The sequence below is a fragment of the Myiozetetes cayanensis genome, unplaced genomic scaffold, assembly GCF_022539395.1.
Source record: "Myiozetetes cayanensis isolate MyiCay16 unplaced genomic scaffold, myiCay2020 scf30, whole genome shotgun sequence".
NCBI classification, from domain to species: Eukaryota; Metazoa; Chordata; class Aves; order Passeriformes; family Tyrannidae; genus Myiozetetes; species Myiozetetes cayanensis.
Genome location: NW_026087522.1, coordinates 18,388 through 31,130, shown reverse-complemented (window position 1 = coordinate 31,130; position 12,743 = coordinate 18,388). Strand labels below are relative to the sequence as shown.

Below are 12,743 nucleotides of genomic sequence, written 5' to 3'. Positions count from 1 at the left end.
GATCTGCTCCCTTCCTTTGCCTCCATTCACCTCTTTGCTCCCTCCCTCCAGCACCTGTGCATGAGGTGAACCAGCACCTGAAGAGGCTGGATGCTGATGCTAAAGTGAAGTTCTCCACCCCAAGAACCTATTTAATATCTGATTCTTCACCAGCATGAAGCCAAAGCAAAGCCTGGGCCACGCTGCAGCCTGAGCATAGCAACGAACTAAAGGCAAAATGTGTCTCCTCTGCAGCAAAACTGGCAAGACCCACTTTAATTCTGATTTTGGATGAAAAAAAAAAAAAGGGCAAAGCGTTTTCCTCAATTATTAAAGCATTATCTTTATTTGTGTATCATAGGTTTGTCATACATCAAAGCTTTGAATGGGCAAGTGGAGCCTCGTCCCCGAGCTCCGCTCCAGCTGGAGAGCACGGTCCCCATCCCAAAAGCATGCAAAGAAACCAGGCAGTTCCTCTCAGCAGGAATGTCAGGATTCAGTTGCAATGAGTTTTTCACAGATTTTAAGGCCCAGAATGCTCGGAATTCCTGCACTGGCACAGCCATCAGTATTCTCCGGTGCTGCAAGAAACAAGAAGATGAAGAGATGATCAGCGATGAGATCCCTGCATCCAGCCAGGGAAAAAAAATCTCAACCCCCTGCTCAAGGCTCCTGTCGGTCCCAAAACTGTGCCAAACATTTGTGGTGTAACTCAACGGGGGAGAAGCCTGCCCAGCTCAAAGCACTGAGAGGACAGGAAGGTTTGAGGGGCAGGTTATGCACTGCACCAGGAGCAGAGTGTTCAGATTGTAACTCACGTTCGGTGGCTACGAGCTGGTAGAGGGGCAGTCCCGTGCAGAGCTGCTCAATGCGCTTGCCATAGAGGATCCAGTCCTTCAAACGCCCCAGCACAGAACTGCCAGACTGAAACTGGGTCCACACGTTATTTGGAGAGTAAACATCCTTCATCATCTGAAAAGGAGAGGTTACACAGCAGCAGTGATGTAGCTTTGGTTTCCCAAATTTAAAATCACCTTCCTTTGCCTCACAAAAAACCATTAGCTAAAGAGGTTCCATGCCTTTAAAGAGAAATAAACATTTTCAGTCTGTTCAGAAACAAAATTCACTAGATACTAATTCTGCCAACACTGCAAACCTGAGCGTATTTCTACCTTATTAAATTACGTTAATTGGCAGTAAATTTTGCTGTAAATTGTGCTACTGCTGGGCTGGCACAAAATGGGCCAAAACTCCAGGTCATCTCCAAGAAATACTTCCAGTCACCTTCTGAAACCTCAGCTTGAATAAGGAAGCCAAAGTATGGTCAAAGTAAATTGATCTCTAAGCTCTGTTCTGAAAAAAAAAATTAAAATTCAAGCTATGTCAAGCTCAAAATATCAGCAGGGCAATGAATAAAGGGCAAATCTGCCCAGAGTTACATTGTGATCACCTCAAAATAGTCAAATTACATCAGTTTCAAGCACTGGGGATCGTACAGTTCGAGGCACCCTGACAATGTGTTCTAAAACTGCAGGGGGGCTGTGATTGTTCATTATCCCAGGAAAACGTTCGACATGATATTCCCTGGAAGTTCTGTCTTGTTGGATCAGCTCCATCATGGCTAAGACAGCAACAGAGCAGCTGCTTTTGGAGGCAGAGTGGGGGCTCCCATCACACCCCACCAGTCCTGCTCTCCTTTGTGGACAGTGAGGGGTTCACTACGAACTCACCTGCCTCTCGAAAGCCAGCCGTCCGATCTCTTGCAGCTCCGGGATTAATTCCTTCTGGATTTTCATGATAAAGCAGGCATTTCGGGAGAACAGCCTGGTGGCAATATACCCCTGAGGCCAAAAGAAGGAAGGTTAAATATTTAATTAAAAATGGCTGGCACTGATGTTTGTTGATGGTCTCCACTTCAGGGCAATCCAGAAGAAAACCCGAGTGGCCACACAGGCTGCTGCATTTACTTTGTCCCCTTTGGCAATGGAAGCCTGTCCCAGTCTGTAAGACTGGAAGCATCATTTCTGGCAGACTTTTCTGCACCTGAGTGCTGGCAGCCCATCCTCAACTCTGCTCTCCTCTCACTGCCATGAAGTGCCACCACAGCTTTCATTTGCAAGTCTTTTAAACCGATCCATCGTATGGGTGAGACAAGGAGATGGTCTAAGAGGGGGAAGGCGATGGGAGGGTCAAAAGACACTGGTTTCAGGGCAGCACGTGGCAAAAACACACCATAATAATTTCTGAGTTTAAAAACTTGCTGAGAGGGGAAGTGGAGGCCGATTTTACTCACGTGGGAGTAGTCGAAGATGGTATCGGAGGAGTAGACGCCGGAGCGGACGTGGACGTCGACGACGTGCTCCTCGCTGTGGATGGTCATGGTCCCGGTGACATAGTTACTGCCAGGCTGTCGCAGCACAAAGGTCTGTGGCACAAAGCACAGAGTCACTGATTGTCAGCTGGCTTCATCTCGAGCAGGTGCAACAGAACCCAGTTTGCTTTAGGGAAACGCTAAATCCCCTCACGACCCTCGGGCAGTCTCAGGAGGCTCCCGAGGTGGAGGTCAGGGCCCTCCTGCAGGCTGAGGAAAACCACAGTGAGACATCCCAGTCATCTGGGACTGGCAGGAGACTGCAGCAGTTTCCAAATTTCAGCTGAGCTGAGGGGACCTGTGTGCCCCAGATTTCCCGTTACTCTGCACCCGCACACAGCCACCTCTTTGCCTTGACTGTCACCTCTGGCAACAGCTCTTTTTCTTTGGCAATAACCAACTTGTTAGTTCCTTCTGTGCTTTTCTAACTGCTCTATTCCCCCTGACCAGGGATCCAACACATTTTAAATGAGCACATTCAGGAGAAGGTTCATCATCTACTTACGTCCAGTGCAGAAGTCTGAGCCCAGAAGACTCCCAGCAAAACGAGGACTGAAGCCTGTAAAAGGAATCAGCATCTCACTCAGCAAAACACCAGGCAGTGACTTCAAAACACTATAAACTGAGGGCAGCAGCAGTAGCATCAGTTTGAAAAATGACCCATTTAACATGTGCATTAGTTGAAAGCAATTACAATTCTGCATTCCAAACTTCTCGTTTATTTGGGTCTCTTTTGCCTGTAACTGAAAAAGCAGAATAACTTAACCATCAATTTTTTTGTGTTCTCAGAAGTCCCTCCTTGATGCCTTGTTACTTCTTGCTTCGCCTCTACAACTGCAGTTATTAAAACACAACCAAACCCCCCTTGTGAATGGTAACCAGTTCTTCACTCTGTACTCAAGTGATGCTGCAACAGACTGCACTGACCCAAGGAATGCAGGTTTCTTACTGAACCACCAAAGAAACAGCACGTTGTACCTTGGGCATCTTCTCCTCTGTCCTTTTGTTCCTAAGAAATAGGAGCTTAGAGCATTAAAAGTTCAACAGAAATGGAGATACTCACAAGTCTCTTCATTTTTCTTTCGGATGAGAGCAAGACGCAGCAGAAGGTAAAACGTGGGGAAATCCCAGAGACCTTCAACTTTTATATCTTGCTGGAGGTGTGGGAAACACTTGACAGAACTTTCCTTCATGACTCGAACAAGTCCATATCTACATGTCGTAAGCCTCCTATCTGAATTTTGGGTTGGCACAGATAACCTGACCCTGATATATTTAAAGCACTCAGTAAGACTCAGTAAATCAATCACTCTACAAATGGCTATTATTTACTGGTTTAAACTTTAGAGGAGTTCCCAGGCTTGCTGGTTCTATTTTTTTAAAATGTTTAACAGGATATTATCCAGAATGAAATGTCATTGGGAATAACTCTGCTATTCATTTGTACAAACTGCATTTTGTCTTCTGGAATGCAATCCCCAAGAGCCCGACTGACGGTCTGCAGACAAACCCTGGATAAGAAACACCTGTGTCATGGTGACCTCCACACCAGCCACCCAACAGGACAATTACTCAGCCATTTCTTTCATCTCATCTCTTGGGTGGGGCCTTGAGCAACCTGCTCCAGTGAGTGGCATCCCTGCCCATGGCGGGGGTTGGAACTGGACGATCCCAAAGTCCTTTCCAACCCCAACCATTGTGGGATCCCATGATTCTCTTCTCTGGGCTTGGACTCTTACAAGAAGTTCTGCTCAGTTTTGATCAGTTCCCCTGATGGACAGAACACCTGCATTGAAATTAGTGACAGAGTTAGGAACCACAGCTGTGCTTCCCAGGACAACCTGGGTGACTTTTGGCCTCCTCAGCATTCAAAGGCGTGATGGGAAAATCCAGAGGCTGCGTGGTTTCAACACAAGGTCACAGAACCAAAAGGAGCAGGATGGGGATTCCCCCTTTAAAGGTGCCACTGATTGCTGTGTTTTATGAAAATCCAGTGACCACAGGGCTTTGCCATGAGAAGTGTTCTCTGCTGGCTGCGACCTTGCCCAGGCTCCTCCTCATCCACAGCTCCACCCCAGCCAGCGCTGGGACCTGGATGAATCACACTCTGCTTTCTACTAAAAGGTCGTAATAGAGGCCGGTTCCCTCCAAATAAAACAAGAGCTCAAACTAACAGCAAACACATTTCTGTAATCTCTGTTATCGGGGGAAAAAAGTGAAGGAGATTGTACAGAAATCTCTCTCAGCAAACAGGCCTCAATGGAAAACAAAAAACAACAAAAAAAGAGGAAATTGTACACATTTGCTTTATGCCACCTAAGTCCACACAAGAAAAGGTTATCTCCAGTGTAACCAAGCTGTGCTGCTAAGCAATGTATCAGAAAGCACATAAACAGATATCAAATTGTGATAAGCACAGTTAGACTAATTAGGTTGAAGTTGCCCTCCTCTTAAGAGCTGGCCCTGGCCCTTCTTCTCAAAAGATTCTTTGTTTCTAAGATTCCAGTTATGTCAGAAATACTCAGTGTAGATTTCAGCAGTCAAATAAGCCTTTCACATTAGGAATATAACAGGCTCAGGCACCACAAGTTAAAACAAAAAGCTTTAATAAGTTCTAAATGCATTAAAGGGAAAGTTGAATTTGATTTTCCATTACTTTTGGGGGGGGGGGGTGTCCATTTAATTTTCCATGCCTTTGTATAGTAATTTCTTCTGAAGAACACCCAAGAAACATGAGCTCCTGCTTTCCTAAGCATCGACGTGCTTGGACACAGGTAAGGGCACAGCAACCTGGGAGATCCACAGTTATTCACTTCAGAAATAGCCACAGTCTCACAATTTTCACCTTCCACTGGGCTGACTGAATTCTGCTGATCCCATCAGACAAGGACAAAAATTAAAGATTAATTTCTGAAAAGCATTTGACTAATTAACACGATTGTAAGAGAGAACACAGCCCAGGTTGGTTGTCTCAGGCAAAGCCTGGCTATATTCCAACAGGAAAGCCTTTTTGGAGGCTTCTTCCCCCAGTTTATCACACATCTCCCAGGAACATACCTGAAATCAGCACACATCAGTCACAGCCACAGGATATGCTGAGTTGGGAGGGATCCACAAAGACCATCAGTCCAAACCTCAGCCTTGCACAGGCTCATCCTCAAGAGGATCATCCAAACCCTCCTGCAGCTCTGGCAGCCTTGGGGCTGTGCCCACTGCCCTGGGGAGCCTGTTCAGTGCCAACCACCCTCTGGGGGAAGAACCTTTCCCTGAGATCCACCCTGAGCCTGCCCTGACACAGCTCCAGCCATTCCCTGGGGGCTGTCCCTGGTCCCCCCAGAGCAGAGCTCAGTCCTGCCCCTCCTCTGCCCATGCCCAGGCAGTTGGAACTGCAGTGAGGTCTCCCCTCAGTCTCCTCTGCTCCAGCTGAATGCACCAAGTGCCCTCAGTGTCCTCACATGGCTTCAAACCAAGTCCCTTCCCCATCTTCTTTGCCTCCTTTGGACACTCTCCAATGGGTTTATGTTGTTATGTATGTCCCCCTAAACTGCCCCAGTGTCGAGATGAGGCCGCCCCAGGGCAGAGCAGGGCAGGACAATCCCCTCCCTGATACCCCCAGGACAGGACTGGCACTCCTGGCTGCCAGGGCACTGCTGACTCAGGGCCAACTGGCCAAGTACCAGGACCCCCAAGGCCCTTTCCAGGCACTGCTTTCCTGCCTCTCATTCCCAGTCTGTCCGTACAGCCGGGATTGCTCCATCCCAGGGACAGAATCCAGAACTTTCCCTTGTTGAACTTCCTTTGGTTGGTGATTCCCAGCCCTCTGACCTGTCCAGGTCTCCCTGCAGGCCCTCCCTGCCTTGCAGGGACTCAACAGCTCCTCCCAGTTTTGTATCCAACTTGCTGAGTGTCCCTTCCAGTGCTGTGTCGCAGTCAGTGTTGGAGATGTTGAAGAGCACAGGGCCCAAGGTGGAGCCCTGTGGGACCCCCCCAGTGCCAGCTCACATCTGGTGTCACCCCAGCCACTGCCACTCCCTGTGCTCGAGCCCTCGAAGCACCTTCTATATGAAGTAGCTGAAGGAAGGAGCTGCATAAGAAGGGCTGTAACCCCTCTAATTCCACTTTCTCCAGGCCTCAGGCAGATGGAGGTTTGATTTATGAAGCCGTGGCTCAGAACCTCTTGGAGAACATTTCCCAGGGATGTCACATTCTCAAAGGAGTCCTCGTGTTTTCCATACTTCTGAGTGAAACCTCTCACACCTTTCCCCAGATGAAACCACTCTTTCCCCAGCTGTTACACTTGCAGGCAGGTTGGTTGTATCAGGGAAGAGAGCAGAAAATGGAATCTGAGAAATGTGCAGAGCACATAACATGGTGTCACAGCACAGCAACGATGATCATCACAGGAAGATTCACTTCTCCATTATTTTTGTAAGGCCAAATATTTTCAATTACATTCTAGTTTACCCTGATGAAAAATCGTTAAGCCACAGAATTACACTTAATCTAAGAATTTGACCCAGTAGTTGACACTATCATCCACTAGAAAACATTTAAACCAAAGAACCTTGAGCATCAAGTGAAAAGAACAATTGCACCATCTCAGTTCATTCATTCAGTGCCCAACAAGAGTTTTAACATCTGAAGGAGAAGGATTCAGTCAAGTCAAGGGGATCATACGATCATGATAAACTCTCCTGGTGACTCACAGGGTTTTTCTCCAGGTACTTTTCATAAATATTTACTTTATCAGGGAGTGAAGAGGCAGTGGGAGAAAAGTAAAGAGTGAAGCAACACCTCACTCACCTCAAAAAACCAACATAACTCTCCATGCTCCCGTTTGCACTCGGGTGGGCCATGCTCTAGATAAAGGAGGGGTGACATAGCCTAGAAAACTCCAGGGCTCAAGGACAGGTCAAGTAGAATTAATAATGTTCCACAGTTACAACAAAAAATATCGAGCTTGAGCTTCCAGGATGACACCAGAAAGAATTTCAGTAGTTTTACTCTTGGTAGACAGTGAGGAGCAAAAAAACCACATGAAAATGTAAGTGTGTGCCAGAATGAAACACTAAGTTGAGGAAAGGGTGAAAACTGCAACAACCTTGGGAGTTTGCTGCACAGAGGCACAAGAATTTTACTATGGAAACAGAGTGCCTTGAGCAGAGCTTGGAAGAGGAGACAATCTTTTATTGGAAAAACACCAGTCAAAGCCCCTTTCCCTGCCCTTTTTCATGGCCATTCTGCTGGCCTCATTAGCTCTGTAAGCCAAGCTTCATGTCAAGTGCTCGAGCTGGGCATTCACCATACAAACTGCTCAAGCAATCAGAAGCTGATGGAAGATGTGCAGATTCAGGGCTCCAAGGGTGACACGTTGCTGCAATGGCCACGATGGCTCTGGCTGTTGGAAGATGGACAAAGCTGCTTCCCACAGTTGCTACGACACTGCAGGGATGAGGATTGTACAGCTCAGGTTCTCCTGCCTTTCTTGAGAACAGCTCCATTAATGGAATTTCCACAGGCTATGAGAGGATTCTGTGACAAATAAAGTAAGACTTTCACAGGTATCTGGGGTCTTGGAGGCTAAGAACATACCTGACTCCATCCACAAATCAGCCCCATAAATGCTTTCCCTTGGTAGTTTATTCCTTTCATTCACCATATCTGGCACCTCAAGCCAACTGCAAAGGGGATGTGAACCAGATGAGAAGCAGAGCCAGAACTGCTCCACCTCCTCGGCACTCAGGGAGTCCGTGCCAGGCATCAGTTCCTGACTGAATGAGCTCAGAAAGGACAGTCAACAAGAGAACTCAGGAATTTCTGTGACTTAGAACCAGCTCAATGATCTCCAGGGACTGATTTAGCGTTTTTAACACAGCAAGATCACCATCTGCTGTGATTTGAATGTGGTTTTGGTTATAGGTACGACGTCAGGCCGAGTCCTTTGCCACAAAGGCACAAAGTGGTATTACAAGTCTACTGAGAGTCTGTTCTCTGGTGCTGATCATTCTTTTTTTTCCATTTAAAAGTCACTGTTAAATACCTGGGACTTACCAGGACCAGTTTTCTTTCATCTCCCTGTACGCAATGAATTCAATCAGGCTGCTATCAAAGCCTCCTCTTATCAGAGCACTTCCCCAGGAAACCCGTCATGATTCTGTGAACACAGGGCACCTGCCAGTAAGGCAAACCCATTTTCACATTCAACTTTGGGGTATTATGTATAAAAACTAAGAGTACACATCAATTAGCAGCAGAGCTTGCCTGGCCTACCATCAAAATGAAGTTCACTGTAAGTAGATAAATCACTTTCTCATGGAACTCTTAAGGCTGGACAGTTTAAATGGGTTTGAGTCTTTCTTGGCACCAAGTGAACTTGTAGTGATTTGTGCAGGGATCACAAAGAGAAAATGCCAGAGGGGTGGGGACTGCAGGGGTGAAATGTCCCTTCTGGCAGGGATGTCACTCCATCTGCCTACTTAAAAATGAAAGAGGGAAGTGCTCTGTCTCAGGGGTGACACACACATGTGGACTGTCCAAAGGACAATATTCTCTCCTTCACAGATCAGAGACAAGTCAACAGTCTCAGCAAGGTCCAGAAAGTGAGGGCACAGCTGTGCTGAGAGTGCAGGAGAACCATGAGAGACTCCACATGCAGGACGGTGGTGTCGGGGTGTTTACAGTGGCTGGAACTGTGCAGGATAAATTCCCACATGTTAGTGTTAAACATTCTGAGTCACACTTGGATCTTTCTCATCAAAATTCTCCTCTGAAGGAGACAAAATCTGGGACTGATTTAATATTCAAGGGATTGTCTCCAAGAGAATAATTGTAAAGAATCGTTATCACAAAAGAATTTATCTTCAGAACAATATTGAATCTCTCCAAAAGAGACCAGCAGTAGTTTGGACAATAACAAGTATGTGTGTCACTGAAACTCTGACTTTATAAAGGGGATAGAAATATTTAATGTCACGTTTCTCTGAAGAGAAAGGTTCATGCCTACCCTTAGATTATTAGCTCTGTATTTGGAGGATGAAATCTCTGTGAGGATGCTCAGGTGCCATTGCTGCTGACACAGAGCTGCAGTGGGCACCCACATTCCAGCTCTTCCCAGTAGGTGCACATGGACACTTCATGGATCTGCTCCAAATCAAAAGGTCGAGGTGAAAAGCTCGCTCTTTCCAAGAAATTATTTCAGAACACCTTTTTCCAAGGAGTTTATGGCACTGGGGCTGGGCAAGTTTAGAGCCTGTTGGTTCAGGGCAATGTCTGTGCATTGATGATCTCATGGAAACTCCTTTAAACAAAACTCTCCTGCATATTTAAATCCTCTTCAGCCAGGTCCCCCTGCAGAAAAGTGCTGATCCTCTGTGCAAAATTAAATGGAAGTAAAAATTAGTTAAAGACAGTAAATAACTTGATGCAAGATAAGCAGTGCAATGTTAAAATGTTGTGAATTTATACATTCATTTCAGATTGTGATTGCTGCTCTTCTTGGAGTTGTCCTGGCTCCAGCTCTTGCCAACAAGGTAAGGACAGAGCTACACGCAGCTCTTCACTTCTGCCACTAGAATTAGTGGCCTTTAGCTATTCCCTCTGACAGTTCTGAGAGTGAAGCTGCATTTTTAAGTGTGATGCTTAGAAAAAAATTCTATTTTTATTATTATTACATGCCAAGGGAAATATTAATATGCTTGATACATCAAGGGAAAAAACCAGTTACCACGTATGAAATCAGGAAAGTCTGTCCTGAGATGAACAAAAGTACTGCAAGGAGTGGTGAGAAATGAATATCAGTATGAATGATCTGACCACAAAATCCAGGGGAATACTGTAAGTAACCTGGTGTCTGCAAACTCCTAGTAGGGAAAGAACAACAAGGAATTATTTTACTTGTTTAGAAACTAAGGGGCTTCCAAGTCTTCATTCTGAGGCCAGAAATTACCTCCTCTTTAAAATCATCTCCAAGAGCAACAATTTCACAAAACACGGCATACTAGAGCTATTGTTTATTGAGTGAAACACTCCTGGGAATCCCCAAAGGCACATCCTTACGTCCTTTAATCTCTCCCAAAAACCAGAACACTGACAATGGGCACCACAGTGAAAACTCAAACCGCTCTGACAGCGGCATCAGCACCGACCCAAAGGAGGGCTCTGAGGGCTGGAAAACTGTCTGGGACTTCAAGACTGTAAGTAGCTGCCAGTATGGCTCAAAACAAGTGACAAGAGACAGAAGGTTTCTGAAAAACACCAAAGCTTCAACAAAACTTCACCAGATTTTAGGGCAGATTCTTAAAAATGTGCCCCTGCAGCCACGGGACTGGTTCTGCTGTACTGGGAGCTGCTCTGAGCTCTTCAGCAGCAAATTCCTTCACCTGCCTTAAGCAGGAGAACACATCATACACGTGGCACTACTGGAGGAGGCAATTTACCTTTCACCAAAGTCCCTCCACAGCCTCCATGACACATTTACCTAAACAATATAATTGAAAGGACCAATATTTTTCTTTCCCCATGACTGTTTGCACTGCACAAAGCCTTTGTTTTAACCAGTGCCTCTCTCTAGCAATCCACTTCTCTTTCCCTGTTTGCAACAAAAAAGGGGGTTTGTGTTTAATTTTAACAGGGCTACGTTGCAACCAAAGTGTTTTCAAAGAACACCTGCATCATTGCTTCAACGAGCAGGAGGTTTTGGCTTGGCAAACAGTTTCCTACACCACCTCCTGGAGATACGGTAGGAGGGTGGATGAAAGTGGCGTGAAAGGCCAATCAACTGCCTGTTCCTATGTGCAAAGGAGAAAAGGCCCCAAGAGCTGAAGAGAACTTTCTTGGCTTTATAGCTGAATCTCTCAAAGTCCCTGCAAAAGTTGCATCACCCATGAACAACCCCCATTCCTGTCTAGCCTGGCCTTGAACGCTTCCAGGGATGGGGCAGCCACAGCTTCTCTGTTTGAGGTTGTGCTGTAGCCAGGGCTCACCACTCTCACAGGGAAGAATTTCTCCCCAATATCCCATCTAACCCTGCCCTCTGGCAGTGGGAAGCCATTCCCCCTTGTCCTGGCACTCCAGGTCCTTGTAAATGGTCTCCTTCCATGTTTCTTGTGGGCTCCCTTCAGGCACTGGAGAGCCACAACCAGGTCAACCCAGAGCCTTCTCTTCTCCAGGCTGATCAATCCCAACTCTCCCAGCCTTCCCTCACAGCAGGAGCTGCTCCATCCCTCTGATCATCTTGTGGCCCCCTCTGGACAGAACCATCCCCCACATGCTGCCCACGCTGTGGGATCAACCCAGGGCACGGGAGGTCTCGGGGCTGGGATGGGGCAGCCCCAGCCTCTCACCCAGCAGCACCCCCACAAGTCCTTCTCCCCAGGGCTGCTCTCCATCCCTTCATCCCCAGGCTCTGAGCTCCATCCTTGGTTTTCCTAAATGCTGTTTTCTGGGTTTGTCTCTTTGGTGCTCAGGGCTCTCAGCCTCACCCGCTGCCATCCAGAGAGAATCGCTTCCTCATCTCCAGGCACAGACTCCAGAGCTTGAGCCCCTATGGAAAACGCATCCAAGCTCTGTGCAGAGGAATCCCCTCTTACCTGGCTTACCCAGCTCCTGGTGAGTCTGCTCCTGACAGCCTTTGTGTTCCAAAACGAAGGCAGGTTAATGAGATTACAAATGATTCAAGCAAAGGTGAGCAAGTCAATTATTGAAATCCTGTGGTTTTCAATAACTTTTTATCCATCAGTGAATATGAACATAAGGAGATGCAGCAGGTCTGTCACTCTTCTGCATACAACCTGGAGAACAGCTTTTTTTCAGGAAGGTTCTGGGCTCTTGCTCTTGACATAATCAGGATTTTTTAGTTGGAACTAGTTGGAAGCATTTCAGCTACTTTCTTATTTTCTCAGTGGAAATCTAATCACTTTTCCTTTTTCTTTCAGGATCAAACTTCTTAAGAGGATCAAACTTCTCAGGATCAAACTTCTTAGAACGACGTGTTTCATGATTGTCAGAATTAACGAACTGCCCATTTATTACTGTGATTTTTCCTGACAAAGTTTGAGGAAGAAAATTCATAGAACTGTGTACCCATAAGAAAGATTTTTCTCCTTGATAATCTTCTCTTGATCATGCTTGCAATCATTCATCTGTCTCTGTCCTGCTCTGTATGGATGCTGTTGGGTCTCAGTAAAATTTATCATCAACCTATGTTGGTCTATGCTGTGTTTTTACTAACCCTTTAAATTAAATACAAAACAATTCCAAAGACAAGCTGATAAACGAATGTTCTTGCAAAATCCCAATTTTGGCATTTAAACCTCATCCTGTACAATTTCCCAGGGAGATTTCACATGCTGCCTTGAGCAATTATTCATCACTACTAGGAGCAAATGGTAAAATA

General features: G+C 46.2%; 2 protein-coding genes across 3 annotated transcripts; one reads left to right on the top strand and one right to left on the bottom strand.

The window, feature by feature from the left end:
- Positions 1 to 384: 384 nt before the first annotated feature.
- GKN2 (gastrokine 2) lies at positions 385 to 7,626 on the bottom strand. Of its 2 annotated transcripts, none has more exons than XM_050325815.1 (6): positions 7,154 to 7,626; positions 2,856 to 2,909; positions 2,273 to 2,404; positions 1,710 to 1,820; positions 798 to 951; positions 385 to 560 (listed from the first exon to the last, which is right to left on the bottom strand). In XM_050325815.1, exons 1-6 carry the CDS (start codon positions 7,229 to 7,231, stop codon positions 469 to 471), a joined length of 621 nt encoding a protein of 206 aa, XP_050181772.1. In that variant the 5' UTR covers positions 7,232 to 7,626; the 3' UTR covers positions 385 to 468. The 2 variants fall into 2 exon arrangements, with proteins under 2 accessions (XP_050181772.1, XP_050181773.1); XM_050325816.1 differs by lacking the exon at positions 7,154 to 7,626 and adding an exon at positions 3,414 to 3,474.
- Positions 7,627 to 8,627: 1,001 nt separating this feature from the next.
- Positions 8,628 to 12,347, top strand: LOC126645309 (gastrokine-1-like). The gene is made up of 6 exons (XM_050325590.1): positions 8,628 to 8,639; positions 9,826 to 9,879; positions 10,432 to 10,542; positions 10,980 to 11,105; positions 11,824 to 11,956; positions 12,283 to 12,347. Exons 1-6 carry the CDS (start codon positions 8,628 to 8,630, stop codon positions 12,345 to 12,347), a joined length of 501 nt encoding a protein of 166 aa, XP_050181547.1.
- The last annotated feature ends 396 nt before the right edge of the window (positions 12,348 to 12,743 follow it).

Excerpts from the sequence above, each read along its gene's own strand:
- GKN2 (XM_050325815.1), bottom strand. The coding sequence starts at position 7,231 with ATGTCACCCCTCCTTTATCTAGAGCATGGCCCACCCGAGTGCAAACGG. Across the intron at positions 2,405-2,855 it reads CTCAGACTTCTGCACTGGAC|ACCTTTGTGCTGCGACAGCC; the intron begins GTAAGTAGATGA and ends TTTGTGCCACAG. Across the intron at positions 952-1,709 it reads GGCTGGCTTTCGAGAGGCAG|ATGATGAAGGATGTTTACTC; the intron begins GTGAGTTCGTAG and ends TCTCCTTTTCAG.
- LOC126645309 (XM_050325590.1), top strand. Across the intron at positions 10,543-10,979 it reads CTGTCTGGGACTTCAAGACT|GGCTACGTTGCAACCAAAGT; the intron begins GTAAGTAGCTGC and ends TAATTTTAACAG. Across the intron at positions 11,957-12,282 it reads CCTGGCTTACCCAGCTCCTG|GATCAAACTTCTTAAGAGGA; the intron begins GTGAGTCTGCTC and ends TTTTTCTTTCAG.